Source organism: Chiloscyllium punctatum, chromosome 3, assembly GCF_047496795.1.
Source record: "Chiloscyllium punctatum isolate Juve2018m chromosome 3, sChiPun1.3, whole genome shotgun sequence".
NCBI classification, from domain to species: domain Eukaryota; kingdom Metazoa; phylum Chordata; class Chondrichthyes; order Orectolobiformes; family Hemiscylliidae; genus Chiloscyllium; species Chiloscyllium punctatum.
In genome coordinates this window covers 153067397-153086929 of record NC_092741.1, presented here as the reverse complement: position 1 = coordinate 153086929, position 19533 = coordinate 153067397, and the positions used below count along the sequence as shown (strand labels likewise).

The following is a 19533-nucleotide window of genomic DNA, read 5'->3' as shown; positions in this document are numbered from 1 at the left end:
GTGGTGGTAGATGGTAAATATTCAGCCTGGAGCCCAGTTACAAGTGGAGTTCCGCAGGGATCAGTTCTGGGTCCTCTGCTGTTTGTAATTTTTATTAATGACTTAGTTGAGGGAGTCGAAAGGTGGGTCAGTAAATTTGCAGACGATACGAAGATAGGTGGAGTTGTGGACAGTGAGGAGGGCTGTTGTCGGCTGCAGAGGGACTTAGATATGATGCAGAGCTGGGCTGAGGAGTGGCAGATGGAGTTCAACCCTGCCAAGTGTGAGGTTGTCCATTTTGGAAGAACAAATAAGAATGCGGAATACAGGGTTAACGGTAGGGTTCTTAGTCAGGTGGAGGAACAGAGGGATCTTGGGGTCTATGTACATAGATCTTTGAAGGTTGCCACTCAGGTGGATAGAGTTTGTAAGAAGGCCTATGGAGTATTATCGTTCATTAGCAGAGGGATTGAATTCAAGAGTCGTGAAGTGATGTTGCAGCTGTACAGGACTTTGGTTAGGCCACATTTGGAGTACTGTGTGCAGTTCTGGTCGCCTCACTTCAGGAAAGATGTGGAAGCTTTGGAGAGGGTGCAGAGAAGATTTACCAGGATGTTGCCTGGAATGGAGAGTAGGTCGTACGAGGATAGGTTGAGAGTTCTCGGCCTTTTCTCGTTGGAACGGCGAAGGATGAGGGGTGACTTGATAGAGGTTTATAAGATGATCAGAGGAATAGATAGAGTAGACAGTCAGAAACATTTTCCCCCGGGTACAACAGTGTGTTACAAAGGGACATAAATTTAAGGTGAAGGGTGGAAGGTATAGGGGAGATGTCAGGCGTGGGTTCTTTACCCAGAGAGTGGTGGGGGCATGGAATGCGCTGCCCGTGGGAGTGGTAGAGTCAGAATCATTGGCGACCTTTAAGCGGCATTTGGATAGGTACATGGATGGGTGCTTAATCTAGGTTAGAAGTTCGGCACAACATCGTGGGCCGAAGGGCCTGTTCTGTGCTGTATTGTTCTATGTTCTATGTTCTAAAGTCCATGCACAGTACAATAATCTTTAACCCATTTCAAATGAGCAAGTGCAACTTCAGTGAAGAGACTTGCAGAGTCATGAAATTAAATGAGGGACCCAATTTAAATCATTTGCTTATCCAGCTTTCCTTAACAGTACTGATGCTTTGCTCCTTCCGAAACTGCATTTTGGAAAATTTAACCTACAAAACTGGGGTCCATTTTTTGAATCCAAGCTTACCCCCAACAAGGCTTTAGGCTACAAGTAGAATCTTGGAAAATGGGATTTAATGTATGTGGCACTAGATTCAAATGCAGTGAGTTGCTGTATTAAAAACAACTCATACATTGTGTGGTGAAACATCAATAAACTATTCTGTGGAATCCAGCATCGCACGGCACTTACTTAAAACAGAAACTCGTGATAAACAGGCTGTTGTGGATGCTATTTATTAAAAATATCAAAAATTCATTACCATCTCAATTTATGGCATAATTTAAACTCTTCAACTGCATTAGTGTCCTATAATATTTTGATGACAATTCAGCAATCTCTATTTCTACAGCAGTTCAATATAGCTCACTGCTGGCAATTAAATGAAAGTAGTTTAGCATATTGACAGGCGTGTTCTTGGTCACTTACTTGCTTCGGGAGGATCTGTAAATGCTCCAAAGGTCACAGGAGGGCTTCTAACACCTGCCTTGTTTTCCCATGTACCTAAACACAAATCAGCAAGATCAATTCAAGACAAAGCAACAAAATAGTTGTTCCGGAAATGAAGATTTGGAATTTTTTGTTCCACTGCGATTGGAATAAAAATGCTTATAAAAGGGCTCATTCTCCAAACAAGCACGGTCTGCTTTCAGAAATAACTATTAAATCAAGGCTGCGGAACACTCTAATTTTCAAACCAGCTATCAGTGCGAGTGTCACTTGTTGTAAGAAAGTCTCATCAGGAAAAACGGCTCTTCAAAACCATTAACATTTAATTATTCTGCATTTCAATGTGCCAAAGACTGAAGGAATTTAAATTTATAATCAAATTCTTATTTGGAAACAAGAATTCCAACTGCAGATACTGACAGACTTAAAAGCATTTCAAACGATCCTTCTTGAATATTGCTCAAGGGAAAAATAGAGTAAAATTGTTTTCGTCACTTCTTTTTGTGCGGCAAATAAATCACTGACTTGAACAGGTCAAAAAATAAGTACTTGTGGAAAACAATTGCTGCAGGCATCTTTATCCAGTAATGGTGTGAGGGTGAATCAACAAACAGTTTATATTATAGCCCTGCATATTAAATGTCCCAAGTCAGGTAAACATTGTCCTTACAATAGTTACTGCTTGACACAGACACAATTTCTCTCCCATGCTGAAGAAACCATGAGATCTGCGAGAAAAGTGTTTAGCAGACTTTTGTTTTACATTAGAACAAACTTTTAGGTTCAGAGCTATCACTGTTAGTAGGTTGCGTAAATGTCTTTTCGCCTATGTCATGAAACACTTTGTTTTAGGACTGTAGTATAGGAACAAGTGCTTTTCTTTACTTAACAAAGAACAAAGAAAATTTACAGCCCAGGAACAGGCCCTTCAGCCCTTCAAGCCTGAGTCGAACCAAATCTACTGTCTAAACCTGTCGGTCAGTTCTTAAGCATTTGTATCCCTCTGCTCCCCACCTACTCATGCATCTGTCCAGACGTATCTTAAATTAATCTACCGTGCCTGCCTCTACCACCTCTGCTGGCAACGCGTTCCAAATGCCCACCACCGTCTGTGTGAAATACTTGCCACGTGTATCCCCCTTAAATTTTCCACCTCTCACCTTGAAAGCATGACCTCTGGTTACTGAATCCTTCACCCTGGGAAAAAGCTTGTCTCTATCCACTCTGTCTATACCCTTCATGATTTTGTAAACCTCAAACAGGCCCTCCTCCTCCATCTCCTTTTTTCTAGTAAAAATAAACCTAACCTACTCAACCTCTCCTCATAGCTAGCACCTTCCATACCAGGCAACATCCTCGTAAACCTTCTCTGCACCCTCTCCAAAGCGTCCACATCCTTTTGGTAATGTGGCGATCAGAACTGTACACAATATTCTAAATGCGGCTGAACCAATGCCTTGTACAATTTTAACATGACTTGCCAACTCTAATACTCAATACCCCGTCCAATGAAGGCAAGTATACTATATGCCTTCTTGACCGCTCTATCCACCTGTGCAGCAACCTTCAGGGTACAATGCACCTGCACTCCCAGATCTGTCTGCCCATCAACTTTTCCAAAGGCTCTTGCGTTCATTGTTTAATTCGCTCTAGAATTAGTCTTGCTTAAATGCATCACCTCACATTTGTCTGGATTGAAAGCCATCTGCCACTTTTCTGCCCAACTCTCCAGTCTCTATATTTTCCTGTATTCTCAGACAGTCCCTTATGCTTTCTGCTACTCCACCAATCTTTGCTTCATTAGTGGAATAGGGGTATCACTGATAAAGGTCAACATTTGTTGTCCACCCCTAAATGCCCTTTACTAGTGGTGAACCACCTTGTTGAACTAATTCAGTGCAGATAGCGTGGAAAGGGATTTCCAGCTTTGTGACTCAGTGACAGTGAAGGAGCAGCGATATAATTCGAGATCAGAATGGTGCTTCCATTCTTTTGTCAAGTGGTAGCAGTTGCAGGTTTGGAAGGTGCTGTCAAAGGAGGCTTCACAGGTGTCAATGTGTGCAGTGATGGAGGAAGTGAATAAAACAGGGTACTGATCAAGTGAATTGCATTGGCCTGCATGATGTTGAGCTTCTTGCATGTTGTCAAAGCTGTACTCATCCAGATAAATGGAGAGTATTTCATTACATGACAGACTTGTACATTGTAGATGGCGGACAGTCTATATTGTATTGGGAGTGAGAGAATTTCAGAATGTATGAGTAGTTAGAAAGTTGCTTGACTTGGCAAAGTTTATTGACACCACAGGCACAAAAGTCCCATTATATGGGTGATCTTATTTTCATAAGGCAGGCGTAAAGCACATAAGAGTTGAAAAATCTTAGAAGGGGGACTAGGCAAGCTTATGTTACCAAAAGGTCATTCTAGATTGAACTCATCAAAGCCATTTAGATGCTGAGTGGCACATTTATTTTAAAATGATATAAATTTTAACTTTGTATTTTCATCTTTTGCTTCTTTCATTGTATAACTGTAATAGAATATACACACTGTACAAGGTTCCCTCTAGTTCTGAGTACAAAAGCTCAAATCTAATATAAATAACTTAGAGGAATGTCTGACATTACCAGGTCAAAACTGTGGCATCTCTTGTTCTTCCCTGTCATGATTTACCAGTTTTGGCAGGTACAATTTCACATCACATTTAACATGGGTTAGGTAAATTCCTCATCAGTGAATGAAATTTTCCTATTTGCAGCTAAAGTGTTTTGTTGAGGGAAATTCATGATGTCCAGCCTGCTGTGCAGAGTGACTCTTTTCAGACAATCTGCCATTCTTCTCCATATTTATTATGCTACTGGACTCTCAGGCTCCTCGAAGCCAGAGAGGCCGAGGCACATGCTATTGCCTGGACCTTTTGGTTTTCACACGTCTGGCACCATAATTAAAAGCCAGCTGAACAGCGCTCAGATGCTGCATGCCGGGAACTACAACTCACACAGTGATGCTCGAGCCTCGATATTCCTACATGGCCAAGAAGGAAAGCTTACTCTCCAATTCACAGAAAGAGACCTAGAGGTGTTAGTGAACAGGCAGAGAGGAGGGCAAAATTTTCACTCTCAACACTTCCATGTACAATTTTGTGTTTCATTATGGATAGTTTTCTTTTGCCTGGAATCAAACTAAGGACAATTTGGAGACTACTCAACCTTAATCATTTGAGCTCCTAATCCTGTGTACGAGAAAAATTTTGTCACAACAGTTTCATCCATCTGTCTGAGCTGTTATTTTAACCTACTGCTTCATTCATTCCTTGGATTTTACTGCATTTATAAGTAATTCTAAGGATACTGACCTATATTAGCGAAGATGTCCTGCTCAGCAGAATCTGCAGTGTCCCAGTCAATTCCACTACTAGTCAAGTCCTTGGTTGTCATGCTCCAACCTGAGGTAGCCATTGGTCTATCTGAGGGTCCCCAAGCCACAGAGCTTGTATCTCCTCTCCCTGTGAACTGCCACGTGACAGCTTTGTCAGTGGCCTCATTCCAGCTGGAAACCGTATCAGCTAAAGAATCAGACGAAGCATTCCATGCAATGGTCTCTGGAAAAAGAGTGAAAAAAATAACAGTTGGCTAAATATCAATCGCTATAGCATCTTCAATATTTTACAAGCAATTTCACATTTATTTATAAAACAAATGGTCTAGTTAAAATGGCAGATGTATAATTATGAAGGATATACTGTTTATGCAGTGGAAATCAAAATGTGATTCAATCAACTTTAGGCCAACATTCAAACATTCAATGAACTATTGTAGAGCCACATACTTTTCCTCTTTCTGGGTAATATTTGACCAATCCTTTTCAGGAAAGTTTCCTGAAAATCCTTTTTCTATGGTAATGTAAGTATTCTCAGAAAAATGCCTGTAAGTATCTTTGAAAAACCTCAAATCTGTTACAAACTTGTGCCTTCGCTCCTTGTCTGACTGAAAATCTCACATTTACCCAAGGTTGTTTCGCATGCTTGCCCTTCTTTGCTCAGAATTTTGAGTAATGGGACGTTATGTTGAGGTTGCACAAAGACGTGATGAGGCCTCTTCTGGAGTACTGTGTCCAATTCTGGTTACCCTGTTATAGGAAGGATATTATTAAGCTGGAGCAGGTTCAGAAAAGATTTAGCCAGAAGTTGCCAGGAATGGAGGATTTGAGTTATAAGGAGAGGCTGGATTGGCATTTTTCTCTGGAACATAGGAGTTTGAGGAGTGACCTTACAGATGTTTATAAAATCACGAGAAGCGTAAATAAGGTAATTGGCAGGTATCTTTTTCCCTAGGGTGGGGGATTTCAAGACAATGGGGTATATTTTTAAGGAGAGGAGAAAGATTTTAAAAAGACGTTGGTGATTGGTTTTTACACAGAGAATGGTTTGTGTGGGGAATGAGCTTTCAGAGGCAGTGGCGGACGCGGGTACAGTTACAATGCTTAAAAGGCATTTAGATAAATATGTGAATAAAATGGAATGACACAGGCCAAGCATAGGCAAGTGGGACTAGTTTAGTTTGGGATTATAGTCGGCATGGAACTGGTTGGACTGTAGGATCGGTTTCCATGCCGTATGACTCTATAATTGCTCATTTTCTGCTTCATGGCCATTAAGTAAAGGCGTCTTGGATTAATGAGTTTTACTGTAAAAGGTTATGGGTGTACAAAAAGTGTGGATTTTACTGTCAAGATTAGAACAACTAGGACAATGTTATGAGTTTGCAAGCTAACATACAGAATTTTCACCAGATTCTAAAAACATTCTAATGAATGCGTGTGTGTTTTGATGGCGGTTGACTCACCCAGCTGAATATTTTGAGGACGTCAGATCAAGGACAACGATATGTCCTTCTCAAGCACAATTGGGAATGTGCAACAATTAGCCTAACCTAGCCAAGCCAGCAAAACTCACATCCCATGAAAAGAAACAAAAATGGTGTATATTTACACGTGTGGAAGGCATCTGATACATAAGAGTTTTAGTTAATACTAAAAGCATGCAAAATAATGTACATGGATTGATATGTAGTAGTAGGATATGGAGAATGGGGATAAAGGGAATGTATGGTGATTTGTAGAGAGCGTTATTTCCAGAAATACACACGAGGCCTCAGCTTTATACATATGCAAGACGCCTGTAATCTCAAACCATATATATTCCTTCAACCAGTCATTGATAGTTAGAGATCCAGGTTTTCAGACAGCATTAAATTAGAAGGCCCAGAAAGGTATGATGAAAATCACAAAGTGAAGTCAATAAATATTTTGCACACAATTCAGGGAAATATACAATTCTTACTCCAAAAGACCCATTGAGATGTTAATCATTGAAACTGATAGACTTCTGTTGCAGAGAGATGCTGATGAGTATGGTGCAAATGTGGATAAATGGATTTGAGGTACAGACTACCTAGTGACAATCTCCTGTGTTTTCTCCATACTCTTGCACACTGTTTTTATCCAAATAACCAGCCAATACAATCATCCAATCTTGAATGCCTCAATTGCTGCCACCACATTTTCAGACTGTGAATTCCACACATTAAGAACTGACCGAGTGAAAAGTTTTATTTTCGTATCACACTTGCTTTGTTTGCACATCAGTTTAAATCTGATTTGGAGATGCCGGTGTTGGACTGGGGTGTACAAAGTTAAAAATCATAAAACACCAGGTTATAGTCCAACAGGTGTATTTGGAAGCACTAGCTTTCGGAGCGCCGCTCCAAAAGCAAGGGCGTTCCAAAAGCAAGTGCTCCCAAATACACCTGTTGGACTATAACTTGGTGTTGTGTGATTTTTAACAGTTTAAATCTATGCTCTTTTGCTCTTGTTCCTTTTTGAATGGAAAAAGCTTCTCTCTACCTACTCTATCAAGCTATTCGTAATTTTGAAACTTCCATGAAATCTCCCCTCAGATGCCTTCTGTCTAAGGTAAGCAATCCCAACGTCTTCAATCTATTCTCATAACTTACACTTCTCATTCCTGGAACCATTTTTGTAAATCACTTCTTCAACATCTCCAACGTATTCACATCTTTCCTATAATGTGGATCCCACAACTGTACACAATGTGTCAGTTGAAGTCTAACAAGTCTGTTATACAATTTCAACATCGCTTTCTTGCTCCAATACTCAATTTCCCTGTTAATAAAATCCAAGGACACTGGATGCGTTATTAACTGCACCTGTCCTATCACCCTTAATCATCTGTGAACCAGTTTCCTCTGCTCCTGTACCCCTTTTGGAATTGTACCCCCTATTTTATAATGTTCTTCCTATCAAAATGCTTCACATCACACTTTTTTTGTATTAAGCATCATCTGCTTCGACATCTGTCAAATGTCTGTAAAATTGTCAGATGAAAATTAAGAAAGCAAAATATCACAGACGTAAGAGGCCCAAAATAAAATTGGAAAAGATCAGCAGGTATGTCAGTATCTGTGAAGAGTTACAAAGTCAATATAATTAACTGCCATTTCTACCAACTTATCAATGTCTTTTTGGAGTTCCTCTGTAAACTGAAATAGCAGAAAAGGCTCACTCCTGATCTTAAGTGAATTGAAATCTGCTTAATTTTACACAATAACAACAGTAAACACTTGGTTGCATTTATTTTGTAGTTGTAGCATCTAACCACACCTCCTGCTAACTGAGATGTACAAAAGTATTTCATGGGTTATAATTCTTCTGTCCCCACTTTCTTGACATCCAGAAACCAAGATAGACTTTAAGTATGCGGGTTGTCTAATGGCATATCTTCAATTCTTTTCTAATCAAGAGACTAGAGGTCAATTGTAACAGTTTATGGTCAATACTGCCATTCACAACAACTTGCCTGCAGCAACAATTTTGAACATTAAAAACTGACAGCAAATGATCAGTACCTGTTAAGACTTCCTGTGACACAAAGTAAGATATCGGTTCTAAGGGTGTGACGTCTTTGACTGCTATTATCAATCATGCAATCACAGTAACTATGGTTTTCTCCTGCAGCTATTCTTATCTCTGCTCAGCCTTCAAATTTACCACTGCGGTCAAAGTTTGCTGTGAAACAAAACTTCATTTCCTCTTCCACTTAAAGTGAGTTACTAGACCTTCAAACACGATAGCATCAAAAAACATGTTTTAAATTAAAGTTTGTGGAGTGGCGATGGCTGGCCAGTGCATCCTCCCAGGAGAATTCAAGGTCTTGAGAAAAAGATTCAAAATAATATATCAATCCAACAATGTAATCAGTTTGTATTAATCTCAATCACCAGACGTAATGTCAAACAGTAGCATTTTAGTTACACATTAACCCTCCAAACACATGGCATTACATTTATTATTGTGCTATTCTTAGTTCTTTTCTAATTAGCCTTTAGGGAATGAGTTTATTCTCTAGTTCCCTTACAACATTACCTTATGAAAGAACTGGCTGAGAAGCACCAAATGTGGCTAATAGTGACACACAATTTTACCAGCTGTGGACTGGTCATAGTAGAAAATGTCACAAATACATCATACAATTTAGAATTGCAGTGCATGTGTGTGTATTTTTATACAATCATCCACCATTATTCAATAGCCAAGGAAGTAAAAGAACTCACAACTACCAAATAACATTCAAAAAGGTCAGTGTCCTGAAACACTGACTCTTATTAACTCTTTTCGAGGTACTGCCAAACCTGCTGAGTATTTCCAATTTTATTTCAAATATTTTACATATTTAATATTTTCCTTTTTTCATCTTACCATTGTACAGACATTTGGCAGATGTCAAACCAAATGGCAACAAGATATAATTTGAAAGGAAAGGAACAGAGTGTATATCACAAGGAGCTGTGATACTGGGTATAGTTCTCTTCACCTAATCAGATGAAAATTTTACTTGAGAAGAAAAGAAGCAATCAAACTGTTAAAATGTTAACGTTTAAGGAATTTGGATTTGTTTTCTTTGGATAGGAAAAGTACTTAAGGAAATGTAGTTGGGATTAAAGTTAGGGGATAAAATAAATGTTGAGATTGTTATTTGACTTTTGCCATGACTTGCCCCACTGGAACTACTCAGTATTTCTTCTATTGGCCTGGAGTGGTTATTTCAGTTAATAGAACTGGCTACAATAACAGTTCATGTTACTGAGCATTTCAGTAGATAATCAATAAACAGAATTCAAAGGTAATCTGAAATAGGAAGTGAACATGGGGAGTCTTCCATCACACTCCTAATTTGTGCCTCATAGATGGTGAACAGGCTTTGGGCAGTCAAATGGTGAGTTACTCACCACAGTATTCCTAGTCTCTGACTTGCTGTTAGTCGATAGTGTTTGATCGCATCATTGATGTCACCTCCCATTACTTTATTGTTGACAGACAGTAGACTGTTAGATAAATAACTGGTTGGATGGGATTTGTCATGCATTGTGTACAGGACAGATCTTGGCCATTTTCCCCACTGTTAAGTAGATGCCAGTGTTATAGTTGTACTCAGCTTAAAAATGTGTTGCTGGAAAAGTGTAGCAGGTCAGGCAGCATCAAAGGAGCAGGAGAATCGACGTTTCGGGCATAAGCCCTTCTTCAGGAATCCTGCTCCTGCTCCTTTGATGCTGCCTGACTTGCTGCACTTTTCCAGCTACACATTTTTAAGCTCTGATCTCCAGCATCTGCAGTCCTCAGTTTCTCCTTATAGTTGTACTGGAACAGCATGACTAGGAAAGCAGCAGGTTCTGGAATACAGGTCTTCAGGGCTATTGTTGGAATGTTGTTCTGAGATTTAAAATAAAAACAGGAAATTTGGACAAACTCAGCAGGTCTAGCAGCACTGGTGGCATGGTGGCTCAGAGGGGGACACTGACTCAGCAGTGCTGCCTCACAGCACCAGGGACCCAAGTTTGATTTCAACCATGAACGACTGTCTATGTGTACTTTGTACGGTCTCTCAGTGTTTGTATGGGTTTCCGCCGGGTGCTCCGGTTTCCTCCCACAGTCCAAAGATATGCAAGTTAGATGAATTGGTCACACTAAATTGCCCAGTGTTCAGGGGTGTATAGGTGAGGTGCATTACCCAGGGGAAATACAGGGTTACAAAGGATAGGGTAGAGGGGTAGGTCTGGGTTGAATGCTCTTCAGAGAGTCAGTGTGGACTTGTTGGGCCGATTGGGCCTGTTTCCACAATGAGGGGATTCTATGGTGTTGAAGATGTTAGTTATGCTGCAGCTAGAGTACTACATACAGTTGTGGTCATTGTATGACAGGAAAAATATGATTACATCAGATGGAGTACAATAAGAAACTCGTAAAGATGTTGCCAAGAATGGAGAATTTTGGCAATGAGAAAGGATTTGATAAACTTGGGTCATTTATTCAGAAAAAGAAAAGGTTTAACAGAGATATAAATGAAGTGTATAAGCTACAATTCAATAGTCTGGATAGAAAGTAAGTGTCTACTTCCTTTTCAAGAGAGATCAGTACCATGTGTATTTAAAGCAAATGATAGTAGACAAACAGCAGGTTGGAAGAACACAGCAAGCCAGGCAGCATCAGGAGGTAGAGAACTCGATGTTTCAGGTATTAACCCTTCTTCAGATATTTCTGAAGCTGCCTGGAAAAAGAGTCCTGAAGAAGGATTAATACCAGAAACATTGACTTGTCCACCTCCTGATTCTGCCTGGCTTGCTGTGTTCTTTCCGCCTCCTGTTTGTCTACTTTGGATTCCAGCATCTGCAGATTTTTTTTGTCTCTAAAGCAACTGATAGATGGATTAGTGAGAAGTTGATGAGAATTCTTTTGCACCCAGTAACTGGCAGGAGTCTGAAACTCACTATCTTTCAGACTTGCAGTGACAGAAACCTTCAAAACATTCAGAAGTACTTGAAAATGCACACATACTATCAAAACTGACAAGGCTAAATATCAAGAGTTGGCAGGTAGGAATGGAACTTGAGACCATGATTGATATAACTAACGTTACATAACCTTCTTACAACTCACCTATGTCCCAAAATCCCTTAAGATCATTATCTAACAAAAGACCAGCTCAGTTATAAAATTAACAGCATGCCTACCAGTGCAGAGGAATATACATCAGTAGGCCATTCAGCCCCTCAAGTTTGCTCCAACATTCAATAAGATCATGGCTGATCAATGACCTAACTCCATCTACTTGCCTTTAGCCTCCTATCTCTTAATACCTTTGCTTAACAAAATAAAATCGATCTCAGGTTTAAAATTAGTAACTGATCCAACTTGCATTGCCATTTGCAGAAGATATCTGGCAGCAACCAGTTTACACAAAAGCCATGAGGTCAACTTCCTTCACTATGCGCACTACCGATTTTCATAACTGCAAACAACTATTAGAAAGGTCCATTTCTTAAAGCAAAGGAAAAAACAAAAATCAAACAATATCTGGTATCTTTGACTGGGTTGGTTCAGGTAGGGACCAAGACCCTCCTGCTGCTGAAGTTGCGTTCAGCTGTGTAAGGTAAAGAACAAGCACATAAGGTAAACACTTTGCATCGAGGAACATTACTGGAGATTTCAAGGATATCCCGTTCATACCATCAGATAGTGAATGGTGTATTACAGGAGAGGGACCTCAAGTAGAAGGAAATGTTATTTCGTTTACTGTCAAGTTTATCATAGCTTGCACAATTTGTCTATGCAAGGATGAGCCTGTGCAATGATACAGTTCAACTGCTGGTGACAGGACTTGGGTATAACATGGCACATAAATATAACATAATTCAGCATAGGCCAGTGCTTTGTGTCACAAATAAACAATCCTATTTCCAATGCAGAAAGGATTTTAAAATCAAAATAATATAAGTACAAATAAGATCCTGTAGATAGAATATAATGCCCCTAATACTCCATTACTTACCAGATGTTTCATATGACAATTCTCCCCCAAATTATTGATAAAATGGAGCACAAAGTTGCAACACATTCTTGGATTCCCTGGAATTCCTGCCTTTACTCCTGCTTCATTATGCCATTAAATGGCTTCCTGTCCCAAACCCCAACAATTAACCCTTCGCCCACACCAAAATCAGTTGTTTTCTGTTCAGGGCAGAATCACGACCCAAATATGAACCTGTCTCTAGAGTCCCACTTCCTCAGCCAAAATACAGCCTTAATGTCAAGATGAAGACCTAACGTAATCCATCATTTTTCAGCACAGTAAAATCAAAATGCTGCAGATGCTGAAAGTCTGAAGCAAAAAAGTGGTGGAGAAACTCAGCAGGCTTGGCAGCACTGTTCAGAACAGTCATATGAGACTTGAAATGTCACCTCTGTTTCTCTCTCCACATGAGTTACCAGACCTGCTGAATTTCCCCAGCACTTCAGTCCACAAATTGGCACTATCAAAATCACCCCCTTTATTCTACAGCTTATCTGTGTTGAAGGGTTCCTCTGTAAAGACTTACAGTCATTGATAAAAAGCCTTTACGGTGATAGATATGATCCACTGACACAGTGCAGGCAGAATGTCATTGATCAGCAGTAACTTCATTAACAATTTTATTCATTAAGACAAATCATAAGCCAAGAAGCCAACCGGAAGAAATTTCTTCCGGTTTAGTTTTATCATTTTAATAAACTGGGTTGTATAAAAGTCAGTGCAGAAAGTCAATAGAACTCTGAGACTACTTAGAGTTATACTCAGTGGGACAGTTTTATTCCAAAACGTATTAGAGAGGAGAGATCAACATTATTCCCAGAAGTATTCACCCTGACAGTGGTGAATAAGGGCATTATCTGCAAGTACTTACAATAGAGAAATACAATAGAACATTCTGCAGGTAAGCAGCATGTGAAAGAGGAAAGCAGACTAGCATTTTGGCGCAAGTGGTAAGTATTAACTGTAGATAAAGAATAATCTCAGCTGAAATGCGAACTTGTCTTTCTTGTTCAGAAACTGACTGATTGCTGGGCCTCACCTTTACTCCCTTTGATTAAGATTCCTACTATTTATTTTTATATTTTAAAGGTTTTGCCCTGACATATAGATAAACTAGTGCTAGCTATTAATGTATTTTTTGCAGCTAATGTATACTACTCCAGTACTTGACAAACCATGCTAACTCCCAGCTCCATTCTACATTTACATCAAATCGTTAGCCTCTAGATGCAACTGTTTGTGGAACTGCGCATACACTGCACGTGTTAGCCTAGAGGATTCTATTTCAATCTGTTTCAATTCAGACATGACAACTGTAGCTATTTATTACAGTATCATCAGTCCACTCACTCACAGTTATGATTTCAAGTCTAGTCTAATACAACAGCTCCGAAATAGCTGAATAATTCTACAAAATATTCGGAACAATATATTTCTTAGGCATGCCTTAGTTTATCTAAATATTTTTATTATTTCTATCAATTTAGTGGCTTAACTGACTCTCACATTAAATTATATGCAGGCCCTCGCAATCAAATTCCCAACCATTACTTTCTAACTAGGGATTTCCATCCAAAAGGACATTTAATACAGTCCAATTTGCTTTTTTGCTGAGAAGTTATATTTTAGTAACACAAAAAAATGCTTAGTTACGAGAAAAGAATGTTCCATTTTATGTCTGGTTGGCGCTGTACTAATTATAGTATCCGTGTCCGACAAGGTTATTTCAGGCAGATAGATGTTACCAAAACTCCAAGGCTGAACTCTAGCTCTCTTTACACCCTCACTTTGCCATCAGAAGTATATTTTATTGTGAAACCAGTGCCCTGCATTTGCTGAATTTGTACTTATATACCTTTTAATGTAGAAATAACATCCCAGAGTACTTCAGCAAGTCAGTGGAAGGTGCTGACATAATAGTAATATCACTGGACTAAAATCCAGAGGAAAGAGTAATGCACCTGGGACCTAGAAACTTGGAATTTAAATTCAACTAATAAAACCTGAAACTGAAAGCTAATCTCAGAATCAGGGTCACCTTTATGAAGTTGTGGGTGTACTGTATCTTTAAGGGAGCTGAACTTTCTGGCTAGCACAAAATGTTCTGAACAAGGTAACAATGTAACATTTGGTCAAAACAGCTAAGTGATGTGTTGCCAGGATGCAAAAACAAATTTGAATTTCGACAATCACTTTAATTTATACCCAGGTTATCAAAATCCAAATTAATTTGAAAAAATAATGTTTCGGCAACAGTAAACCAATGAAATGATCCGATGTTTAGTACAGTTATCCAGAGTGGCAAAGAGTAGCGAGCACCAATAACGAGAGAGACTGCTTACAGAAAGATTTGCTCTCTTAAAGGGTACCTTTATCTATCAATGACCTGTGAAGCAGAATCCCTAAGAAGAAAAGAAGACAGAGGAAAATCTACAGAGGACACTTGTCAAAGCTGACTGATTTTGAAGCGTGACTTTTTTATTGTAAATCGTAATTGGGATCTTTATCGGACCAGTATTGTAGAGGAGAAAGTAAAAAATAGGTTTAGAGAAAGGAGTTGTCAATAGTTGTTGGTTAATTATTCTCTGTTAGACTTTTAAAAAGTTGTTAATTTTACATTAAATAGTGATTTTTGGGATAGTTCTTTGCCTCTCAAATTTTAACAGATTATAGAACAGAGTGAATCTTTTCTGTGTTAGCAGAAGGGTTTACGTCGTGTTGCAACAGTTTGGTGGTTCATCTGGGATCTGAACAGTTTGGCTCTCAGATTCAGGATTTGAACAGGTTTAGACAGATCCAGTCCGAGATTTGAATAGATTTGGGGTATGAAAAAGCCCAGTAGATTTAAGCACTTTTAGTGTCCTAGATCTTTAAATAAAATGTAGGTAAGACAACTTGTTTATTTTCAGTGATTTGTGGTTGGTTAAATTAAAAGTAAGAGAAATGGCTCTTAAAATTGCTAACAAGATTCTGGGATTTGAAGATGATTCTCAAATTTGCCAAAAATGTTTAGAAGGAAAGAAAAAGGCCATACTTTTAGAATTAACAAAGAAGTTAGATTTGGGTTTAACCAAGGGCAAAATACAGCTGAAATTGTAATGGAATTACTCAAACATTTAACTGTGTCAGAGAAATAGACAAGTGCAGTAGAGGTAGAAAAACTTAAATTACATGAGGAAAATGGAGTTAGAAGATAAACAAAGGGAGAGAGAAGAGGAGAGAGAGGGAAAAAGACAGAGAAGGTTCTTCGCTGAGCAAAAAGAGAGAATTTGAACTTAAGAAGTTGCAACTTAGCAAAGTCAAGATAACAGGATGGAGATTAAAAGAGAACGTAGCGATATATACAAATATGTTAAAACTCTGCCACATTTTGATAAGCAAGATGTTGAAGCCTTCTTTATTTCATTTGAAAAATTGGCTAGGCAGATGGAGTGGTCTGAGGATTTATGGGTAATGCTAATTCCGACTAAACTGGTAGGCAGAGCCAGTGAGGTATTTGCTACAATCAGATGAGGGTTCAAGAGATGATGAAGAGGTTAAACAGGCTATTTTAAGTGCTTATGAATTGGTACCAGAAGTGTATAGACAACGCTTCAGAAACGTAGAGGAAGAATCAGGTCAGATTTATTTTGAGCTTGAAAGAATTAAACATAGTAATTTTGATAGATGGATGCATGCTTTAAAGATAGTTAGGATCTTTGAGGCTCTTAGAAAGATTATTCTGCTGGAGGAGTTTAAAAACTCACTTCCAGAGATGGTAAGAATTTACACGGGGGAACAGAAAGTTCAGGAAGTGAAAAGGTCAGCAGAATTAGCAGATGAATACACATTCATGGATAAGACAAGTTTCCAGCCAGAATTTCATCCTGTGAGAAATAGAAGTTGGGAGAAGGGGAGATCCTACATTATGAAACAAAGAGTAGAGGACACTGGTAAGAGTTTATCACAGGTTAAAAATGAAGCCCAAGAGGGTGGAAAGGAGGTGAAAGGCCTCAGGAGTTTCCACTGTGGTAAAGTGGGACAATTAAAGTCACAGTGCCAGTTGTTAAAGAAAGGCACTGTGGGAAAAGATGTGGCAAAAGAAGCTACATTAGTGAATGTAGCAAAGGAAATCCCAAGAAGAGCCAAGGAACTGCAGGAGAGTGCACAGCCAAGGCAGGGGCTGGGTATGGAGTTAGTACTTGATCTCTATAAAAAAATTCACCTCTGTGAGTAAAGTTTACTCAGAAAGAACAGGTAGAGAAGGACAAATAGTTATAATTTTGATTTGGAGGTGCCGGTGTTGGACTGGGGTATACAAAGGTAAAAATCACATCACCAGGTTATAGTCCAACAGGTTTATTTGGAAGCACTAGCTTTGGGAACGCAATTCCTTCATCAGGTGGTTGTGGAGTATAAGATCGGAGGACACAGAATTTATAGCAAAGGTTTAGTGTAATGCAACTAAAACCAACATTCCCATTCTAAAAGATGAGAGACTTAAACAATCCAGGTCTTTTTCAATATATAATTTCAGTTACATCACACTGTAAACTTTTGCTCTTGCAGCAGCAAGACAAGATGATAAAAAATATATCTGTGAATGCGTACTCCGAAAAGGAGGCAGAGAATATTCCTGAGGGTTATAATCTGAAAGGTAGAATCCTAAAATGGAAATGGAGACTACAGCAGGTTAATGCAGAGGAGAAATGGGCCAAAGTGTACCAGATAAAGTTGTTAATTTTTACTTTAAATAGTGACTTTTGGGATAGTTCTTTGCCTCTTGAATTTTAACAGATTACAGCATGGGGTGAACCTTTTCTGTGTTGCTGGTTTAAATTAGCAGAGGGGTTTACCCTGTGTCATAACAGATACAAAACTAATGCAAAATCCTATCTGGTTCACCAAATTCCCTTTAGAGAAGGAAATCTGCCTTCTGTACTTGATCTGCTCCTTATCTACATGTGATACAGATTCAAGCAGCGTGGTTCATCCTTAACTTCGCTCTGCAATAGCCTAGTAAACCAGTCGATGGTAGGCAATTACAAATGAGAAACAAATGCTGGCTTGGTCAAGAATACCCAATTCCCATCAAAGAACAAAATAAGATGAGTTAAGGACAAAGAGTTTTAGGAAGGGCCTTAAAAAGGCATTTGCAGGTAGAGCATGTAGCTCAGAAAAGCTGAATGGCTACACAGATGATTGAAGGAAAGGGACTACTGCACAATCACACTGATCGAGGGGAATAGACTTATTGTTAATGTATCGTCAATTCATTAGTTAACAGGGAATTTGGGTTGTATGAAGTTGCAGACATAGTAAACAGCAAAACAATGAAGGGATTCTAAAACATACATATAAATTTAATACTTAAGTGATGAAGGACTCAAACCAATAGGATTCACAGTCAATGTGAGCAAGTGAGATTTATCTTCAGGTGAAGGTCATAATGTTAGAAGCTAAAGTTGACAATCTGTGATCAAGAATATGTGGGATTGGAAGCTTGGATTGTTATCCAACATATTGAGCCTGACATTGTGATTTTCGGGGGGTTAAAGAATTACTGGCAATGGTACCAGTACCTAGTATCAGTATAACAACTTAACTCTATAGCCACACATCCTGACTTGGAAATGTATTTTCATTCTATCAGTCTCTGGGTCAAAATCCTGGAAGTCCCTCCCTCACAGCATTGTGGGTGTGACTGCAGCAGTTCAAGATTGCAGCTCATCACTATGTTTTCAAGGGCAATTATGGATGGGTAATAAATGCTGGGCCAGTCAATGATGCCCCCATTCTGTTTGTGAATCAAAGAAGGCTTAGACCAGATATATGGTCCCTCAACCTTACTCTGTCATTCAATATGACTGGCTGACTTTCTAGCTCAACTCTACTTTCCCATTCACTCCACATATTCTTCAATTTCCCGAGAGATCAAAACTATCTATCCCAACCTTAAAAATACTCAATGATGAAGAATTCACAAACTCTTAAAAAGGTACAGAATTTGAGGTGAGGTGGGGTTGAAAATAATCCTTTCATCTTTCCATTTTTAGCTGGAGCGAAATGAAATTCCTCAATATGCACCTTGCAAATTTATATATTATTAAAAGATGCGTGGGGGAAGGAGTGAGCTGATATCGCAGCATTAAGTTGGATTTAGAAGCTGCAGAAGTAGTAAAAATAATGTTCAAAGGAAAGTTTACAGGAGCAGGTTAAATATTATTAAGAGATTGAATTTCACTATGGGTTTCTTCATTATCCACCGTAAATTCAGCAGATCTATTGACCTGATGATACAGCATAACCACCATTTTGCTGAAGGATGACTGGAAAAACCCCAATGTACTCAATAGAACATGTACAAAATAATTAGATTAGCAATTATCAGCCTTACAAAACCAACGCTGCTATAAATAATTTGATCTCAACTAAAGATCTAATACATTTAAAAAGATTAGTTATGTTAGTCAAATATACAGATTTAAAAATATAGAAGTTGAAACAGTTTGAAGAAAATTTTTAGGAATATTCAGAATATTCTCAAAACATAATAGTTTTGTGGTTGTTTCAATATGAACGGGTTGAAACGTAAACCAGTACTAGCTCCTGGGCTTAACTGGTAACAATATTTAAATGAGCAGTGAACTGCCTTAAGGCATTCGACAAGGTGCCGCACAAAAGGCTGCTGCATAAGATTAAGATGCATGGTGTTACGGGTAATGTTTTGCATGGATAAAGGATTGGTTAACTAACAGGAAGCAAAGAGTGGGGATAAATGAGTCCTTTTCTAGTTAGTGATTAGTGACAAGTGGTGCGCCTCAGGGATAATTATTGGGACTGCAATTATTCACAAATTACATTGGATGATTTGAAGTTGGGGACCACAAGTAGTGTGTCAAAGTTTGCAGATGACGCTAAGATGAATGGTAAGAGCAAAGTGCGCAGAGAACTGTGAACTGGGAAGTAAA

The 19533-nt window shown here is 38.8% G+C and overlaps 1 protein-coding gene across 2 annotated transcripts in view; it reads right to left on the bottom strand.

Annotated features, from left to right (window-relative positions):
• The window catches only part of LOC140466835 (uncharacterized), a 97112-nt gene that overhangs the window by 40158 nt on the left and 37421 nt on the right, over positions 1–19533 (bottom strand). For both annotated transcript variants that reach the window (XM_072562547.1, XM_072562537.1), the window contains exons 5-6: positions 5015–5260; positions 1639–1713 (exon numbers count right to left, since the gene is read on the bottom strand). In XM_072562547.1, coding sequence (XP_072418648.1) covers positions 1639–1713; positions 5015–5260 — 321 coding nt within the window. The remainder of the gene's footprint in view (positions 1–1638; positions 1714–5014; positions 5261–19533) is intronic.